The 15,251-nt window shown below is 38.2% G+C and overlaps 2 protein-coding genes across 2 annotated transcripts; both read right to left on the minus strand.

The window, feature by feature from the left end:
• Window positions 1-4,520: 4,520 nt before the first annotated feature.
• On the minus strand, window positions 4,521-8,254 carry LOC147335331 (uncharacterized). Its single transcript, XM_086287483.1, has 2 exons — window positions 8,117-8,254; window positions 4,521-7,117 (listed from the first exon to the last, which is right to left on the minus strand). The coding sequence occupies exons 1-2, from the start codon at window positions 8,121-8,123 to the stop codon at window positions 5,541-5,543; spliced, it is 1,584 nt and encodes a 527-aa protein (XP_086143609.1). The 5' UTR covers window positions 8,124-8,254; the 3' UTR covers window positions 4,521-5,540.
• A 2,843-nt stretch (window positions 8,255-11,097) lies between these two features.
• Window positions 11,098-15,121, minus strand: LOC147335332 (GTPase IMAP family member 9-like). Its single transcript, XM_086278214.1, has 2 exons — window positions 14,423-15,121; window positions 11,098-12,627 (listed from the first exon to the last, which is right to left on the minus strand). Exons 1-2 carry the CDS (start codon window positions 14,427-14,429, stop codon window positions 11,651-11,653), a joined length of 984 nt encoding a protein of 327 aa, XP_086134340.1. The 5' UTR covers window positions 14,430-15,121; the 3' UTR covers window positions 11,098-11,650.
• Between the last annotated feature and the right edge of the window lie 130 nt (window positions 15,122-15,251).

Here is a 15,251-nt window from a genome sequence, read left to right on the forward strand (position 1 = left end):
TGCCCCTCCGTTCCCAACAGTGAATGAGCAGGGCCCTCTTCCTCTCCGTAGCAAAGTCATTACCCCCGATCGCCAGCAAGTAGTTATCGAACAACTTTTTCCACGCAGCAAATGGAATTTTCGGTTCGCCCGGACAATCCAGGAACACAGCCGGGGGTTGCAAAGAGAGCAGAGCCATAACTTAATCACCACTACTCTCGTCGCCACTTGTTGTGTGGTGTTAGTTCAGCAGGCATTACACACACATGCAGGTAGGAACAGAGGGTTACCGGAGATAACTCCTTTCTTTATTTTTCTTTTTCTTCTTCAAAACCACAACCAGAACAACATACTCACTAGCGCCCTCTAGCGCTTCTGGTAAATGCATCTACAGAACAAATGCAATAGTATGTGTGGACACAACACACCCTAAGAAAATTTCTCTAGATCCGCCCCTGCCAAACATACCGAGCAGTAAAACTGATACAGGTCCAACTCAACGGCACACTGCTGCTGCCACTTCTCTGCCATTTGGATGAAGTCCACAGGTGCACAGCGGAGTTTTTAACTAATTGAAGGGAAAGAGCAGTGAAAAGTGGGGCGGGGTTTCAACTTCTGCACGTTTTACACCAATCATTATTTGACAGGTTTGTTACGGAAGCTTGTTAAAGCCACTTTAAATAAATTAATTACAAAATTAAAATAATTACAAATATAAAAATAAACAGTCAACAAAAACATTTTTTCTTTGCACATTTAATGTATTTTATTTATTATTTTTATTTTATTTTAATGTAAATGTTAAAAAAAAATACATACACTAATGTACGGAAACAGGATGGGGACAGCTGGGAAGCTGGTAATTTTGGTGTTTCTCCTCTTGTTGAAATGATTCTTGTGTTATTGCCACTGCTAAATCCTCAATCTCCCAAAAAGTGTAGTTAACCAAAGACCCTCCAGCAATGAAGCAATACACTACAGACGTTAGCCTACATGATGCAAGATTTTCTTGCTTTCTAGTGGGTTAAGTTATGACCTTATATGTGCACACATGGCTGTGACTATCTACGAGAAAGACCTAATAGCCTCTGTGGAAGGCCAAGATGCTTTTATCTGGCACATTTGAATATACAGAAATGTGCACATAAAGAAATAAAGACATCAATTATTTTAGTCTTTAAATATAAAAGATAGATATCAGTAGTTTTTTGAGGTTATTGTATTGAGTACTAGTGATGTGCGGATCGATCCTGAAATATCGATTCCTCCGATACCAATCATTTATGTTCTAGAATTGATTCTCACATTAAAATATCGATATTTTAGTAATTTAGGGTAAATTTGTAGTTTATCATTAACAGGAACACAGTGAAAATAAACTATAACATTCGGATTGTCTACATTCAAAGGAACTACTTCCTCTTCCGCCTTTCATAGTCATGTGCAAAATACGGCTGTATAAATGTCTCGCAGCCCCTTGGCGCGCGCACTCACAACAATGGCTGAGCGTAATTGTGCGGATGTATTTTACCTCCACAAACAGCTGAGACATGGTTTGCGATACATGTGGCAAAAAAGTGAGGTATTGTGGCCATACTTGTGTAACCGGTTTCTGCTTCATCCCGCTGCAACAGTTCGGCCCAAACAGACTCCTCGACTCTGCGTTGTGTCGTGTTTTTAAAAAGACAAGGAGTCTCTTATCGATCGTTGCCACTTTATTTCCTGAATGGAAACAACGGTGTTGTATCAGTGCAAATGGCTCGCCACACACCACTCCGCACAGCACACTCTCGTATGGCTACGGCAGACTGGCAGCGATTACTGCAGCAATATTACAATTTTTAATATACAATAAAATAACAGCAACAACAAGTGATGTACCTGAATGGAAACAACGGTGTTGTATCAGTGCAAATGGCTCGCCACACACCACTCCGCACAGCACACTACGGCAGAACATCCCATTAGCATTCCGCTTTAGCATACAGTTTCACACATTAATAAACAAATGAAAAGTACATAAAACTGATGTTAGACATGTGTCCACTAAGCACTTATTACACTCAGTGCTCATCAGCTAATCAAACATGTTTTATGTGTCTGTACTACTTAGCTATATCGTGTGCGGAACAATACAACTCACCTCTCGTATGGCTACGGCAGACTGGCAGCGATTACTGCAGCCAGCCTCACCTAACCAGCCACACCACGAGGGGGGCGCTGTTTCCCCATTACACTGATATTTGTGGCAAGTGGAATAATACCACATAAACACTGTTACACTTGCCAACCTTGAGACATCAGAATTAGGGAGACATTCAAAAGGGCTGTTGGGGGGGGGGGGTGATGAATACATTTTACAGTGTCTATTTATCGGATAAAATACGTTAAATGTCACCGTTATTATTGGCCGGCCCGTAAATAGCGGGGGTGTCCAAATTCAGAGGCTGCTTCCACCTGAGGACCCGGCTTTCGCGGTCTAAAGAAAGCCAGGTAGTACGTCACGAGCTCCCTTGGTGGAGTGAAACTCTGCCGTCTGCTCCTTGCTATCTAAAATATAACCGGGCGCTGGCGTAAACTCTCGACCGTCTCACACTTTGTTTAATTAGTTTTCTGTTTGACGTTTATTCAGCTGTGTGAAAACCCCGGAGGAACCATCCTGAGGGATTAATAAAGTTACATTTAATTTAATCTAATCGAATAACTTTAATCTCAGCCAAACCGATTTACTCACGAACAAATAAAACACTGAAAAAGCCAAACAACACTTTTAAGTTATCAAAGTGACTTATACATGTTTAACCTGAGTAGTGAAAGACTGCGGGAGTTTGAAGACGATGTGTCGATCGGCTCAGATATTTGAAGTTTACACAGCTACATTCTCACCTGAAAATATGTTAAAGGTTTTTTGCGACCCAGAAAGAGTAATAAGAGCAATATTAAAACTAAGTAGCTGCAGCCATTGTTGGAAACTGGAATAGGCTGGGCCGCGCTATGAATTCTGCGATATGGTTTTTCAATTTTGTTGTCCGGGTGGAAAATCGGGAGAAATTCGGGAGAATGGTGGCTCCGGGAGATTTTCGGGAGGGGCACTGAAATTCGGTATTCTCCCGGAAAAATCGAGAGGGTTGGCATGTATGGTTGTGGCAACATCACTAACCTTGTCAAACACCTCAGAGTAAATCATATCACAGAATATGACGAGCGTATATTGAGGCGAACTGAAGAGGAGGAGAGGGACAGGTGCTGCTAGGGCGAGACAGACGTCTCTCACGGAGTCCTTTAGTGCTGCAGGCAGGCAACGTGTTCAAATAGCACAACTTCAGTTTTTTTTATTTCTATATGATGAACTCTGCATTATTAAGTGATAAGAACAAGTAATCTGATGTCCTGTAATCGTTATGACGCTATAATTTGAGATACAATAAATAAAAGTTTTTGTACAAAGTATCGGTATCGGATCAGTATCGTCGATGCCACCCTGAATATTACTTGGTATCGGATCGGAAAGGAAATCAGTGGTATCGCACATCACTATTGAGTACAACAAGTACAGTGTTGTGCTCATGAATATACATTGACTAGTGTGTAATTTACATCCTCAGGCAAACTGATGTGTTCTCTCAAACCTGGAAGGAATTTTTATTTGTGGCTGCACCTTCAGACTCATGCCTACAGTACGTTTTATTGTCTAAGAAGGGTTCCCCTTCAAAGAAGCAACGATATGAAGAAAAGAAACAATCTGACTTATGTTGGGATAAAATGAGTGTAAATATTTGTACAGTAGCCTTTTTCAAATAAAAGGACTTTCAGAGAGAGAAGGATTTTAAGGGGATGACGGGACGATGAAGCGACCGGGCAAAGTACAAGGCAGAGAGGTAATTCAACCAAACAGTCTGATCTCTATGTCACAGTCACACTGCTGTGTGTCCCTGATAAAGAGACCAGTGAGTGCTACTCCTAGTTTTAATATAAGGGGGTAATAGTAGAAAAGTTGCTTTCTTACTGAACTGGATGTCATCTTGGCACATGAAGTTTTAACATAATTATGTCTGGGAAAAACATGTAATCTGCTGGCATCTAGTGGTGACATACTGTAATTACAAGACTCTGCTCATTGAGCTCCTTTTGTGTCTGTATGGATCTTAGCTGGACCCCTGTTTGAGTCATCACCAGCTGCTGTAGCAGCTCTGATGTGGTCTTCACATCAGAGTAAATTTTCAGTAACACCTAAAGTGATGAGCTTTGTTGGAGGAAGGGGAACAGGAGACTTAGGGTCACTTAAAGGCAGATCCTTCACCAGAGTAACAGGTTATCTGTCGTGCACCCTCTAAGCAGCAGCTGGCAGCAGTGACATACTAATTACTGTGGTAGTCTTTAGCCCACATGCTACAGGTTCAAGTAAAACATGATGCTTCTAATAATCCCCCCCCCCCCCAAAATGATGAATTAAAAAAAATGGATGAGATAAGAAATGAATGACAGGTTGTTGATCAACTTTTAATATATATGTATTTTTTAAACAAATATTTAACTCAGTTTTCAGTTAAATTCACAACAAAGCACAAAGAAACAAGAAATTACACATTAGTGAAGGGTACAAAGTTTGATCTTAAATAATGAAATGACTTCTAGGTAAAAAGGTCTGGCTGCTGAGTCCTCCCACCATGACTGGTACATTCCAGCTCTGTGCCACACCTCTGTTATATGCTGAAGTAAAAAACAAAACACTTCAATAAAACACACACCTGTGCATACACAACTTGCTCCTCTGGCATGCTTCCTCTATCCTCTGTCCTACATATCAATTTCACAACTTATGATTTTTTGGTCATAGGAAGGAGGACGAGGAGACAAGAAGGCACAAATTAGTAAAACAACTTATAGTTAACAAGTCCTCCCAGGTTCAACTTTTTATTGCTTGTGATTTTTTTTCTGTGTGTGTGTAGTCAATTTCTAATGAGCTTCTATTCTTTTTAATAACCTCCCTCCTCCCAGTAATGTTTGTTACACCAACAGACCTATAAATGTTTGTCCTCTAGCCATAAAGATTTGGATTTTGAATATTATTGCGTCTGTTGTTCTGCTTTTTTGTCCACAGTCATTGCAGCTAGAATGCATTAAAGCTCTACGGCCTAGTCAAGGAAGAGTATGCAAATAAACGCAATAATAAACCGTGATTCACCATGGCAACAAAACAAGAACAGAATTTTAATCCACTACAGCAAAAAAAAAACTATTTTCTTAATAGATAGAATTAATATCATCATTAGTTTTATATTTAACTTAAAAAAAAGAAAAACATTTCAATCTCTGAATTTGAAACACTGTCCCTTTCAAAAATAGAAAAATAAAGGCAGACATGGTAGCAATAATGTCTTAACTTCTTTTTTAGGATTAAGAGCCAGCCTCAAATAGATTTATATTATAACTTATACCAAACATCATAGGGATGTGAGTGATTACACCATTGTTGCCACTGTCACAATAATTTTGAATAGAAATAATTGAGTTACTTTTATGAATCACTGAAAGCAGAAATTTTGTTGGTACAGGTTGATTCACTGTATGCAACAGCTTTCAGCTACCTTAACAGCTACATCCATCACTTTTACTACTCCATCTATTGCCTCTGCAACTACTCCAGCAGCTCCTTCTACTACTTCCATTTCCACTCCTTCAATTGATGCTTCAGCCATGCCCTCTACTGTTACTGAAAGAGCTTCCTCAGACAATGCTACCTCCTCAGCCGCCTCCTCTGCTGCTGACAGCACCGCCCCATCGGTTTCTTCTTCGACTGCTGTTGTTACTGCTTGTCCTCCTGCTTCTTCTTCTGCCGTCACTGCCACTTCTGGTTTTTCTCCCATTACTGATATGGTTATGGCTTGTGTCATTTCCACTTTTACTTGCTCACTTTCTTCTTCTTCTTCTTCTGCTGGCACATCTGTTTCTATAGTTGGTGAAACTTCTGCAGTCCCAGTTTCTTCTTCAAATAGTTCCTCTGTTCCATCTTCTACTTCTTCTTCTACGACTTCTTCTTCCAGTGTAGCCGCTTCATCTGTTATTGATGCGCTCACTTCCTTTTCATTTGTCTTCCTAAAAATTGTAAATAGTTTTGAGAAAAAATTAGCTGCCGTTCTTCCTCCAGCTGCTCTTTTTTCCACTGCTGTTTCTTTTGTTGGAGTTCCTTTATTAGGTGTGGATACTGACTGTGTTTGTGCTTTTCCTCCTGCCTTTCCCACAGTACTTGTTTTTTCCTTCGACACGGTCCCTTTTCTTTTTTTCCTTACTGCTTGTTTAATTGCACCGACTCCTTTTATAGCTAGAGGTACAAGTGCAACACACTCCAATCCACCAAGCAAAGCTGCAATTAGCAGGCCCTTACCTGCGATGTGTGCAAATTTAGCCACACGCTGTTTATAGACGACAATTTTAGCTCTCTCCATGGCTTCTTCTGAAGACCCTGATTCTTGTCTAATGCGCTCTGCCTCTTTGTGTATATCTGTATCTAATCCTTGCAGTATCTCATTAGTGTAATATCCACCTTTGTTTTCCATCACTATATCATCAATGGTTTTGAGAAGCTGTTCCACTTGGAACTTGTTGCTCCTGTATTCATTCTTTGCCTCATTATTCCAGTATTTATTATCTATAACGTGGCATCGGCCTCCACACTTCTGAATGAGATCAGCCAGGCATTTGCTCTGACTGACGAACTCTTCAATTTTCATTTCCTCCAGCAGTTGGTCACCGTGAGTGAAAAGAATTACAGCATATCGTAAAACCTCCTCGGAGAAATACTGGAACATGTTTTCGATGACAGACTTTTCATGATCTGTGAATTTCTCCACTTTAAGCACAATGAGAAAAGCATGAGGACCAGGAGCGCACTCAACAATACATTGCAGTATGTTGGGCTTCATGTCCTCTTCTGATCTGCCTGTGTCGAAGAAGCCGGGCGTGTCAACCAAAGTTATGGATCTTCCGTTAATGAGTTTGGACTTTGCTTTACAAAAGCTCGTCTCTGAGTCAGGGGAATGGCCCATTTTGAATGCGGTTTCTCCAAATAAAGTGTTTGCAACGCTGCTTTTTCCAGCTCCCGTTTTCCCGAGGAGGACAATCCTCCGTGTTGGTGGCACTACAAAAAAAAAAGGTTTCAGAGTAACTTTTTTTTTTTTTTTTTTTTTTACATTTTGTTTCTTGCTTCATCTCTAATGTTGCAACTGGCATCAACAAATGCTTTTTCAACTCTATTCCTCAGAGGCAAAAATGCTTTGGATAAGCATGACAGTCTCAGTCAGTACTCATATTACACTCTGCTCACTTGCTGTCTAAATACGTTATCTATGTCTCTGTCAAGTTTTTAGATAAAATTTGAAGTTCATAGAAATTAGAACTAGAAATTTAGGACATTAGATCTTACAAATTACCTGCTCAAATTGCCACCTGGATTATCATCTAAAAGGACAAATGCTATCTACACATAAAATATAAACTATATTTACTACAAGTGTATGTCTGCCACCTTCAAGGGTATGGAAAGTATTTAATCACACATCATTTAGACATAAGAAAAATGGCAGTTTAAAAATACAGCAAATAAAGTGAGCAAAGGAAATCAAGTGGTCTATTACATGTGTGTGCAGCAAAACAGCAACAAAAAAAACCCAAATAAATATATTTTAAAAGACAAAAAAATGCCAGATTGAAGCATGGAGATTGAAATATCTTGGGATTATATTGCCACAGCCACTTCTCAATGCATATAGTTTCAGCTTTCCTTACTATCAAGAGATAGTGAGTCATCGTTATGGATAGTTATTAAATAACCTGAGCCTAGGACACGGCATAATGTTAAAATACTAGACAACTGGAAGTAACAATAAAAGGAATGCATCCTTAACATAGAATACATTAACACGGTTGATAGAATTGTTTTTATTTTCTTGAATTATTAACACAATTTTAGTCACAGTGCTGCAAATAAAATTTGTATTGCAGTATCTTACAAAAAGTAGTTCTGTAAAAGAAATTTGAAATTTTGTTCATTTTGATTCATGGATATGTGTGACGAATAAAGTAGCTGCAAAAGTACATGGATAATATAATCAGAGATAATAGAAAAAACTTAACTTACCATCCATGTTGCCTAAAAAGAGAGAGAAATGCAAGAGGTGGATAGACCCTCAAGTCTAAGTGCTTAATGTCCCTTAGTTATCTGTTGTAATGTCCTATGATAAGTAATGTCCCATATGTATGCTATTGGTTGCCTCTACTTTTGCTTCCATACTTATACTGGTCGACTTCTTTATTGGCTGACAGTGGCTAAACTGCAATAACCTGTGAATGTGAGACAAGAGGCAATGTTTAACAAGATTGGCCTGTAAGGGTGTTATGGTCCCACTATTAAAATTTTACTGAAACACCAGGGTACATCCCAGCCACTGCTATCCAGATCCAATGGCCACTGGATATTTACACTACCAGTCAAGAGTTTGGACACATCTTTTCATTTAATGGTTATTCTTTATTATCACAATTATTTAAATTGTAGAATTTGGCTCAGTGTGCCTACCATTTTGAATAAATCCACAACAGTGTCACTATCAAAGCACCCCCACACCATCACACCTACTCCTTCATGCTTAACGGTGGGAACCATCCATGTAGAGACCATCCTTTCACCTTTTCTGTGTCGCACAAAGACATAGCAGATGGAACCAAAGATCTCAAATTTGGACTCATCAGAGATGAGTCATGTAGAGATGTGTCTACTACTAGAACTCTGTGTGGCATTTATCTGGGCTAATCTGAGTTGTTGTTAACTTGAAAAATTAAGAAAAAGCATTAAATGAGAAGGTGTGTCCAACCTTTTGCTGGTAGTGTATTTATCTATTTAGAATAATTGCATCTTTAAGCTTTTTTCAAGGGTATTAGTCGCATCTTCTTATACTACACAATCGGGATCTCCTGGTGTTGACAATGGCATTATTATTTTTGTATTCCATATTATATATCCTGTTTCATTGTAACCCGGAGAAAGTATATAATACAGATACTCATACACATGCAAACACTCTAATGGCCAGTTAAGGGGTGGTGTGCAAGTATTAGGTTCACAAAAGACAAATTCACTCTGAAGCAGAAGTGAAATACCCAGAAACTGCGCTATAGGTGCAACTTTTATCATATTTAGAGTTCAAAGTTACTTGCACTACTCATACCTCTAAAGTTCACTGAAGCATTCAAAACCATAAATCATGATAATAAAGATACACTGATTGAAAGAATTCCCATAATCCCTATCATAAATGACACCGCATTCCTGAATAAGACTGAAAACAAAACTAAAGGTTTGTCTTACAGCCCTTTACACAGAAAGAAAAAAAAACTGTAATAATGAGATGTGTGGACATTGTTGGTTGTTCTAACAATAAAGTTCTGGAGTACAGAACAGATAAGGTAAAACAACATTGCAAACAGAGGCTGAAAGACTACTCCTGATGCACGAGGCTCATGTGGAAAGGTAATGACAGAGTACTACAATTGTCCTTGGACCCACTAGTAGGCCTCTGTGTGTCAGAATCGACACTCTGGACCATATCATGATTTACACTGACATTTCTTTTTATTCCTACATGATTTTCCCAATCATTGGGGTTGAAGAAGAAGGCTATGTCTGATCACAGTATGACAATCACGAGAATGTATAGTCTTCAATGTAAAATTCTTTTATTCCTTTAAGACTTTATGAACGTTGGACACATAAGCCAAAAGTGAAATGTGATGATAATATGACAAAGGTCAATGTGAGGTGGGGCCTGGTCTCTTATCTACTTAAGTAAACTACGATATTGCGTTGGATCTATTACAAATGACATCTTGTGTAACAGGATCATACAGAGGCCAAAGGAATGATATACCTCTAATGTTGGACACCATATCTGGTAGATATGATAGATACTTTGAAAAACAAAAGAATCTATAATTCTCTGATATTGTTGAATTGAAATTTCAGGCTGTATGTATTAGTTATTTGTGTGATAGAGAGATGATAGTGAAATAGTACAGCATAGGAGTGGACTTATGTAGTACACATAAGGAACAGAGGTCACTGACTTAGACACAAGATCTGCCCCTGTAGTATAAATATAAACAGTCAGTCTGTCCATACATACATACTCTGCATCTTATCTAGGTTTGGGTGGTGGGGGCAGCAGTCCAAGCTTCTCCCCAGCCACCTCCTCTAGCTCTTCCATGAAACAGAGCCAGCTGAAAGATATATTCTGATCAGTATGCTGTGGGTCCAGGACGAAACAACCCACCTAGCGGGTGTCTCCTTCTTAGATGCTTGCACCACGTTAACTGTTTTATTTTCAGCATGGAGAAATAACATCTCCGCTTCTCACCATATTTCAGAGACAAAGCCCACACACCCTGCTTATTTCTGGTGCGTGTATCTACTTGTACTCAGAAAAAAAAGAGAAGATTAAGTGACATGGTTACATTGTTAAAACAACTCCTCCCAGAACTATATTTACTATTTAAATAAAAGTGACTTGACTTGATTTATCTGACTTACTTTGTCAAAGACTTGTCTTTTTGTCTGTGGCTTATGTGCTGACATGCTGAATGTGGTTGTGTTTACATAATGGGCACACAGGTTTGGGATAGAAGAAAGGATTAAGGGGGTGGTGTCTGCGTCTTTTAATAGATGATACTGTGACTGTGATTTGAAAGAAATGAAAGAAAGAAGGAAATTTGTGTTTACAGGCTTTATAATGAAAAACCGGTATTAATTGTGTCCTTGTCATATGCATGTCTTTCTAGTATACTGGGGTTTCTCATAATAATAATGGAAAGTTGGACCGTCTGTCTTTCATAAACAAACAGAGTGGAGACATCTTAAAAGCTTGTAAAAGGAGTTATTTAAAAAACATACCAATCTTTAGGAGAGACAATGTAATACATTTTGAAGGCTAAAGCATAGCAAATACTATAAATACCAAATCACGGTATATTATAACCAGCTCCCAGGTCGATATAATATTGTTCACCCTAAGAAACTACAGAGATTCATCAATAGTTTTTTTTTTTTTATTGCTGGAAGAAAAGAAAAGAAAAGAAATAAATTCAGATATATACATTTCCGTTTAATATGTACCTGTTTCATTGAATTGTAGTATGACATAATCAAGTTTAAATCAAAGCATTTACACAAGTTCACTCCTGAAGGTCTTAAAATGTGTGTTTATTTATAAGTTGCTTAAAATATTTTTTCAAATTCATAGTAATTTATTACTCTGCTTACAGCTGACAGAAATGATTAAGAAGTGAATACCAACAAATATAATGTTTTACAAATATATTGTTTTACATCTGTGTTTATTGATGTACTTTGATAGATTGTAAAAACAAAATGCATCAGCATCTATAACCAATTGTATAAAGAAAATTATTCTTGAAAAGTACCTGTACTTGCTAATATTTAACTGGAACAAAGTAGTGTAAGTGTTTAGCAAATGCTACTTTTCCTTGACTAAATACCTAAACAGTTCCTCTACTGCCACTATCTCTACTTATAACGTAATTACACAAGTCATAAGAAAACAACACTCCTTTCTCTGCTCTCTTTGCTGTCCACTCTCTGTCGTTGTCATGATCCTAACCATTATTTAACAGTGTGTTCCAGGACAGCTTTAGCAGCTTTCTTAAAGGCTTCCGATGCACTTTCTGATTGTTCAGCTGCAGCATATCCTAACCGACCTCCCTCTAACCCTTTCTGTATAGCAGCCAGTGATACTGTTGCATCTGTCTGCTCCTGCAGATTCAAAAAAGCTGATGTGACCATCTTTGCCACACCAAGAAAGGCTCCAACCAATACGCCTGTTGCTGTACCTGCAAATATAATCAGCAGCTTGTTCATCACACCCTTTTTAGCTTCAATTGCAATCTCTTCAACTGACATGTTTGCTGATGACTGTCTAATGAGCTCTTCCTCTTTCTGTAGTTCACTTTCTATCTTTTGTAGCATCTTATTGGTGTAGCAGCTTCCATTGTTTGCCTCACTTATCTTGTCTATTGTCCTGAGTATCTCTGCTACTTGGAACCGATTGCTCCTGTAGTCATCTTCTTTGTTGTCTTTCCAGTATTTATTATCAACAACATGGCATCTGCCTCCACACTTCTCCACCAGATTGCTGAGCTCTTTGTTATGACTGATGAATTCCTCGATTCTCGTTCCCTCTGGGAGCTGGTCGCCATGAGTGAAGACAACGGCAGCGTATTTCATAGCATCTTCAGAGAAATCTTGACATATTCTTTTGATTACATCTTGCTCCTGCTGTGTAAATTTCTCCACTTTGAGGACGATGAGAAAAGCATGAGGTCCGGGAGCGCACTCTGTCATGCACCTCACTATCTCATCCCTGAGTAATTGCTCAGACATGCCTGTGTCAAAAATACTACGAGTGTCAATAAAACTGATGTTATTTCCATTTACAGACCTAATTACTAAACGGGGCAGACTAATTTCAGAAATGGGTGAATGGCATACGTTGAAGACATTCTCTCCCAGTATGGTGTTGGCCAGGCTGCTTTTCCCAGCCCCAGTTTTTCCGAGTAGAACAATCCTCTTTGAAGTCAGTGCTGGAAGACAAAAATACTCTGTGTAAATGAAGAGATGTAGAAGTCAATTTCAAAATGTCTTGTTGGTTTGCTGCTGAATTTGCTGGTTATGTTTTATTTTATGTTTTTGCTTAAGTAAATGTATTTTCTATGAAATTGCCTGTTAAATGGATATTTAGAGGATGTGTGCTCATCTGAAGTGAGTGATGAGATGATGGGAAATGTATTAATTTTGTATGTGTAAATCAAATTACTACTAATAGTAATACTAATGCTTCTACTGCTGCCACTAATAATAATAATAATAAAAACCAATAGTAATAGTAATGCATTTTATTTCAGGCACTTTTCAAATCACTTTGCATCATCTAAAATAAGACAATGGGAAATTTGTGTGACAGACAGATAATGATCAGTTTGTTAGTTTAAAGAGATGTGTTTTAAGATGGGATTTGAAATTAGAGACCAAGATCAATACTGAATATTACTGATGAGGAGTGGGGTCAACTGCAACTGTAAGACATACTGAAGCAGGAGGGTGCAATAAGAACAAACTAATGAACATAGGTCATGCGTGTGTAAGTTAAATGTAGTACAAAATTGTTACAATAGCAACAGGTTTCAACAACTGAGAACCTCAGATGTATGACATCACATCCAGTAACATTCAAGTACAGACAAGTACATCAGTTCGAGGATTGAACTGGAAATGCCTGACTGACAAAACATTATGTCTGTATTTTGCGATTGATGGTGTTAACAGTTGATTTGCAGAGTGTCTGTGTCTGTGTCACATATGGTCAAAGTGCATGCAGCTGAATTTGTGTACGTCCATCACTAAACAGTAATGAGTTATTGCCATAGTAACAAGCAGTAATAAGTTACGGTGAAAACTGTGTTTGCTGTGTTCCTGAAATGATAACAATTTAATCTGAGTGTAATAACAAGACATTTATTTTTCTAAAGCTTTTTAATGTAAACACACAGATCAGGGTCACAAGTCACCCTTTGTTTTCTCCGTTCTTCAGCCATATTAGCTTCAAACTCCACTTTACGGGCTGTGAAACTGCTGTTACAGAAGCCACACTATGCTGAAAAGACCCCAAGATCAAAAACTGAAGAGATGGAAGAAATTTTGTTGCCTCTTCTATTTTGAGTACTTTAAGGTCAGGGGTTCCAGATCATGTCTGAGTCCATTAAACAAACTTGACGGTTTGGTAAATTTCCTATCACAGCTTTGTCAGATTAGCTACTCCAAATCACCAGTTTGCTGATTCTGAAGATGAATTATACCTGCTGTTTCGGCCTGCCACAATGTCAGATTCAGGCTTAAGTGTGACCAAAATAATTCACAACAATTTTATTACCATCAGATTATATATAATTAAAATAAAGTGTAGAAACGAGGAGAGAACCTGTAACCATAACTGCACAATTAGTACAATTATAAGCATAATGTGTGTTACCATAAAGAGAAAGAAAGGCTACATGACATAAGTTACTGGGTATTTGTCATGCACCCTTGTGCATCATGGAGGCTGAACAGAAAATGAGAAAGTACACATATGTGGTTTCTATATCACATCACACCGACTGTTCACAGCAGGCCAAAACGACCTTCAGACCACTTCAGAAATATCCTGGTGATCCTGATGGCAAGGCTGCCCCTCTCTAATATTTGGAGCAATTAATTGATTCATTTAGTTTTTTCCAATTAATCAGAAGCTAAAAATTGTGTTTGTCAAAACAAAACATTTCCTTTAAACACATATGTGTTCCCTTTAATTGTATTTGATATAAAGTAAGCTTGACTGACCGTCCATGTTGTTAAAAAGAAATCACAGTTGTCACCGGGACCTCACGATGTCCTTGCCGTGTGTTTTTCACCTGCTCTCTTGCTGCACTTTTTCTTTGCTTTCGTTTGTCACCGGTCGAACTTGTTAACTGACATTGTAACTACACAAAACAATGAGCAACACCTCATGCTGCAGGCTGCAGTACACCCAGAAGATATGTTTTGCTGTAAATCCATGCAAACCCACAACATGTCACTGTATAACTGTTGATAATTTATGTATCAGAACTGGTCATCACATTAAACTGTGATGACGAGTACTGATATATGAAATGTGGACCGTTTTGTTTCTTGTGTAAGTGGTAATAGGGCTGGAAATCAAAAGCTGCATATAACACCAAAACTATATTTAAAAAAGGCGATTAATGGAAAAAATATAGTCTCATGGAGATACTTCAATAACTGTGATTGCACACTGAACTGTGACATAGTGTCAGTAAATCCTCTCAGTGCCTTGAAAAATAGAACAATTCAGAGGTTGAATAAGGGAGGGGTGAAATGTTTCTGTTCCTCATTCTAGTTAAACAAGTTTCAAACAAAGAAGGTATTTTTAATGAAGTTCAGTTTGAAAAATGCGAGAGTGATGCAGTCATTCCCTCTTGACAGTTTACTGTAATGCCTGTGAAGGTTTACTGTAAAGCTTCGCCATTAATACATAACTGCCATTATTAAACAATCAATCAGTGCATCACATCTAATTTCTTTTTTTGATAAATTCATAAAAATATAAAATATTTAGGGCTGAAAACATGTAGAAGCTCTAATAACTAAGTCAATTTTTACACCCACT

Source organism: Aulonocara sp. 'chitande type north' Nkhata Bay, linkage group LG3, assembly GCF_057382095.1.
Source record: "Aulonocara sp. 'chitande type north' Nkhata Bay isolate Kocher_YH1m ecotype deep benthic linkage group LG3, A_spYH_male_GT1.1, whole genome shotgun sequence".
Lineage (NCBI taxonomy): Eukaryota > Metazoa > Chordata > Actinopteri > Cichliformes > Cichlidae > Aulonocara > Aulonocara sp. 'chitande type north' Nkhata Bay.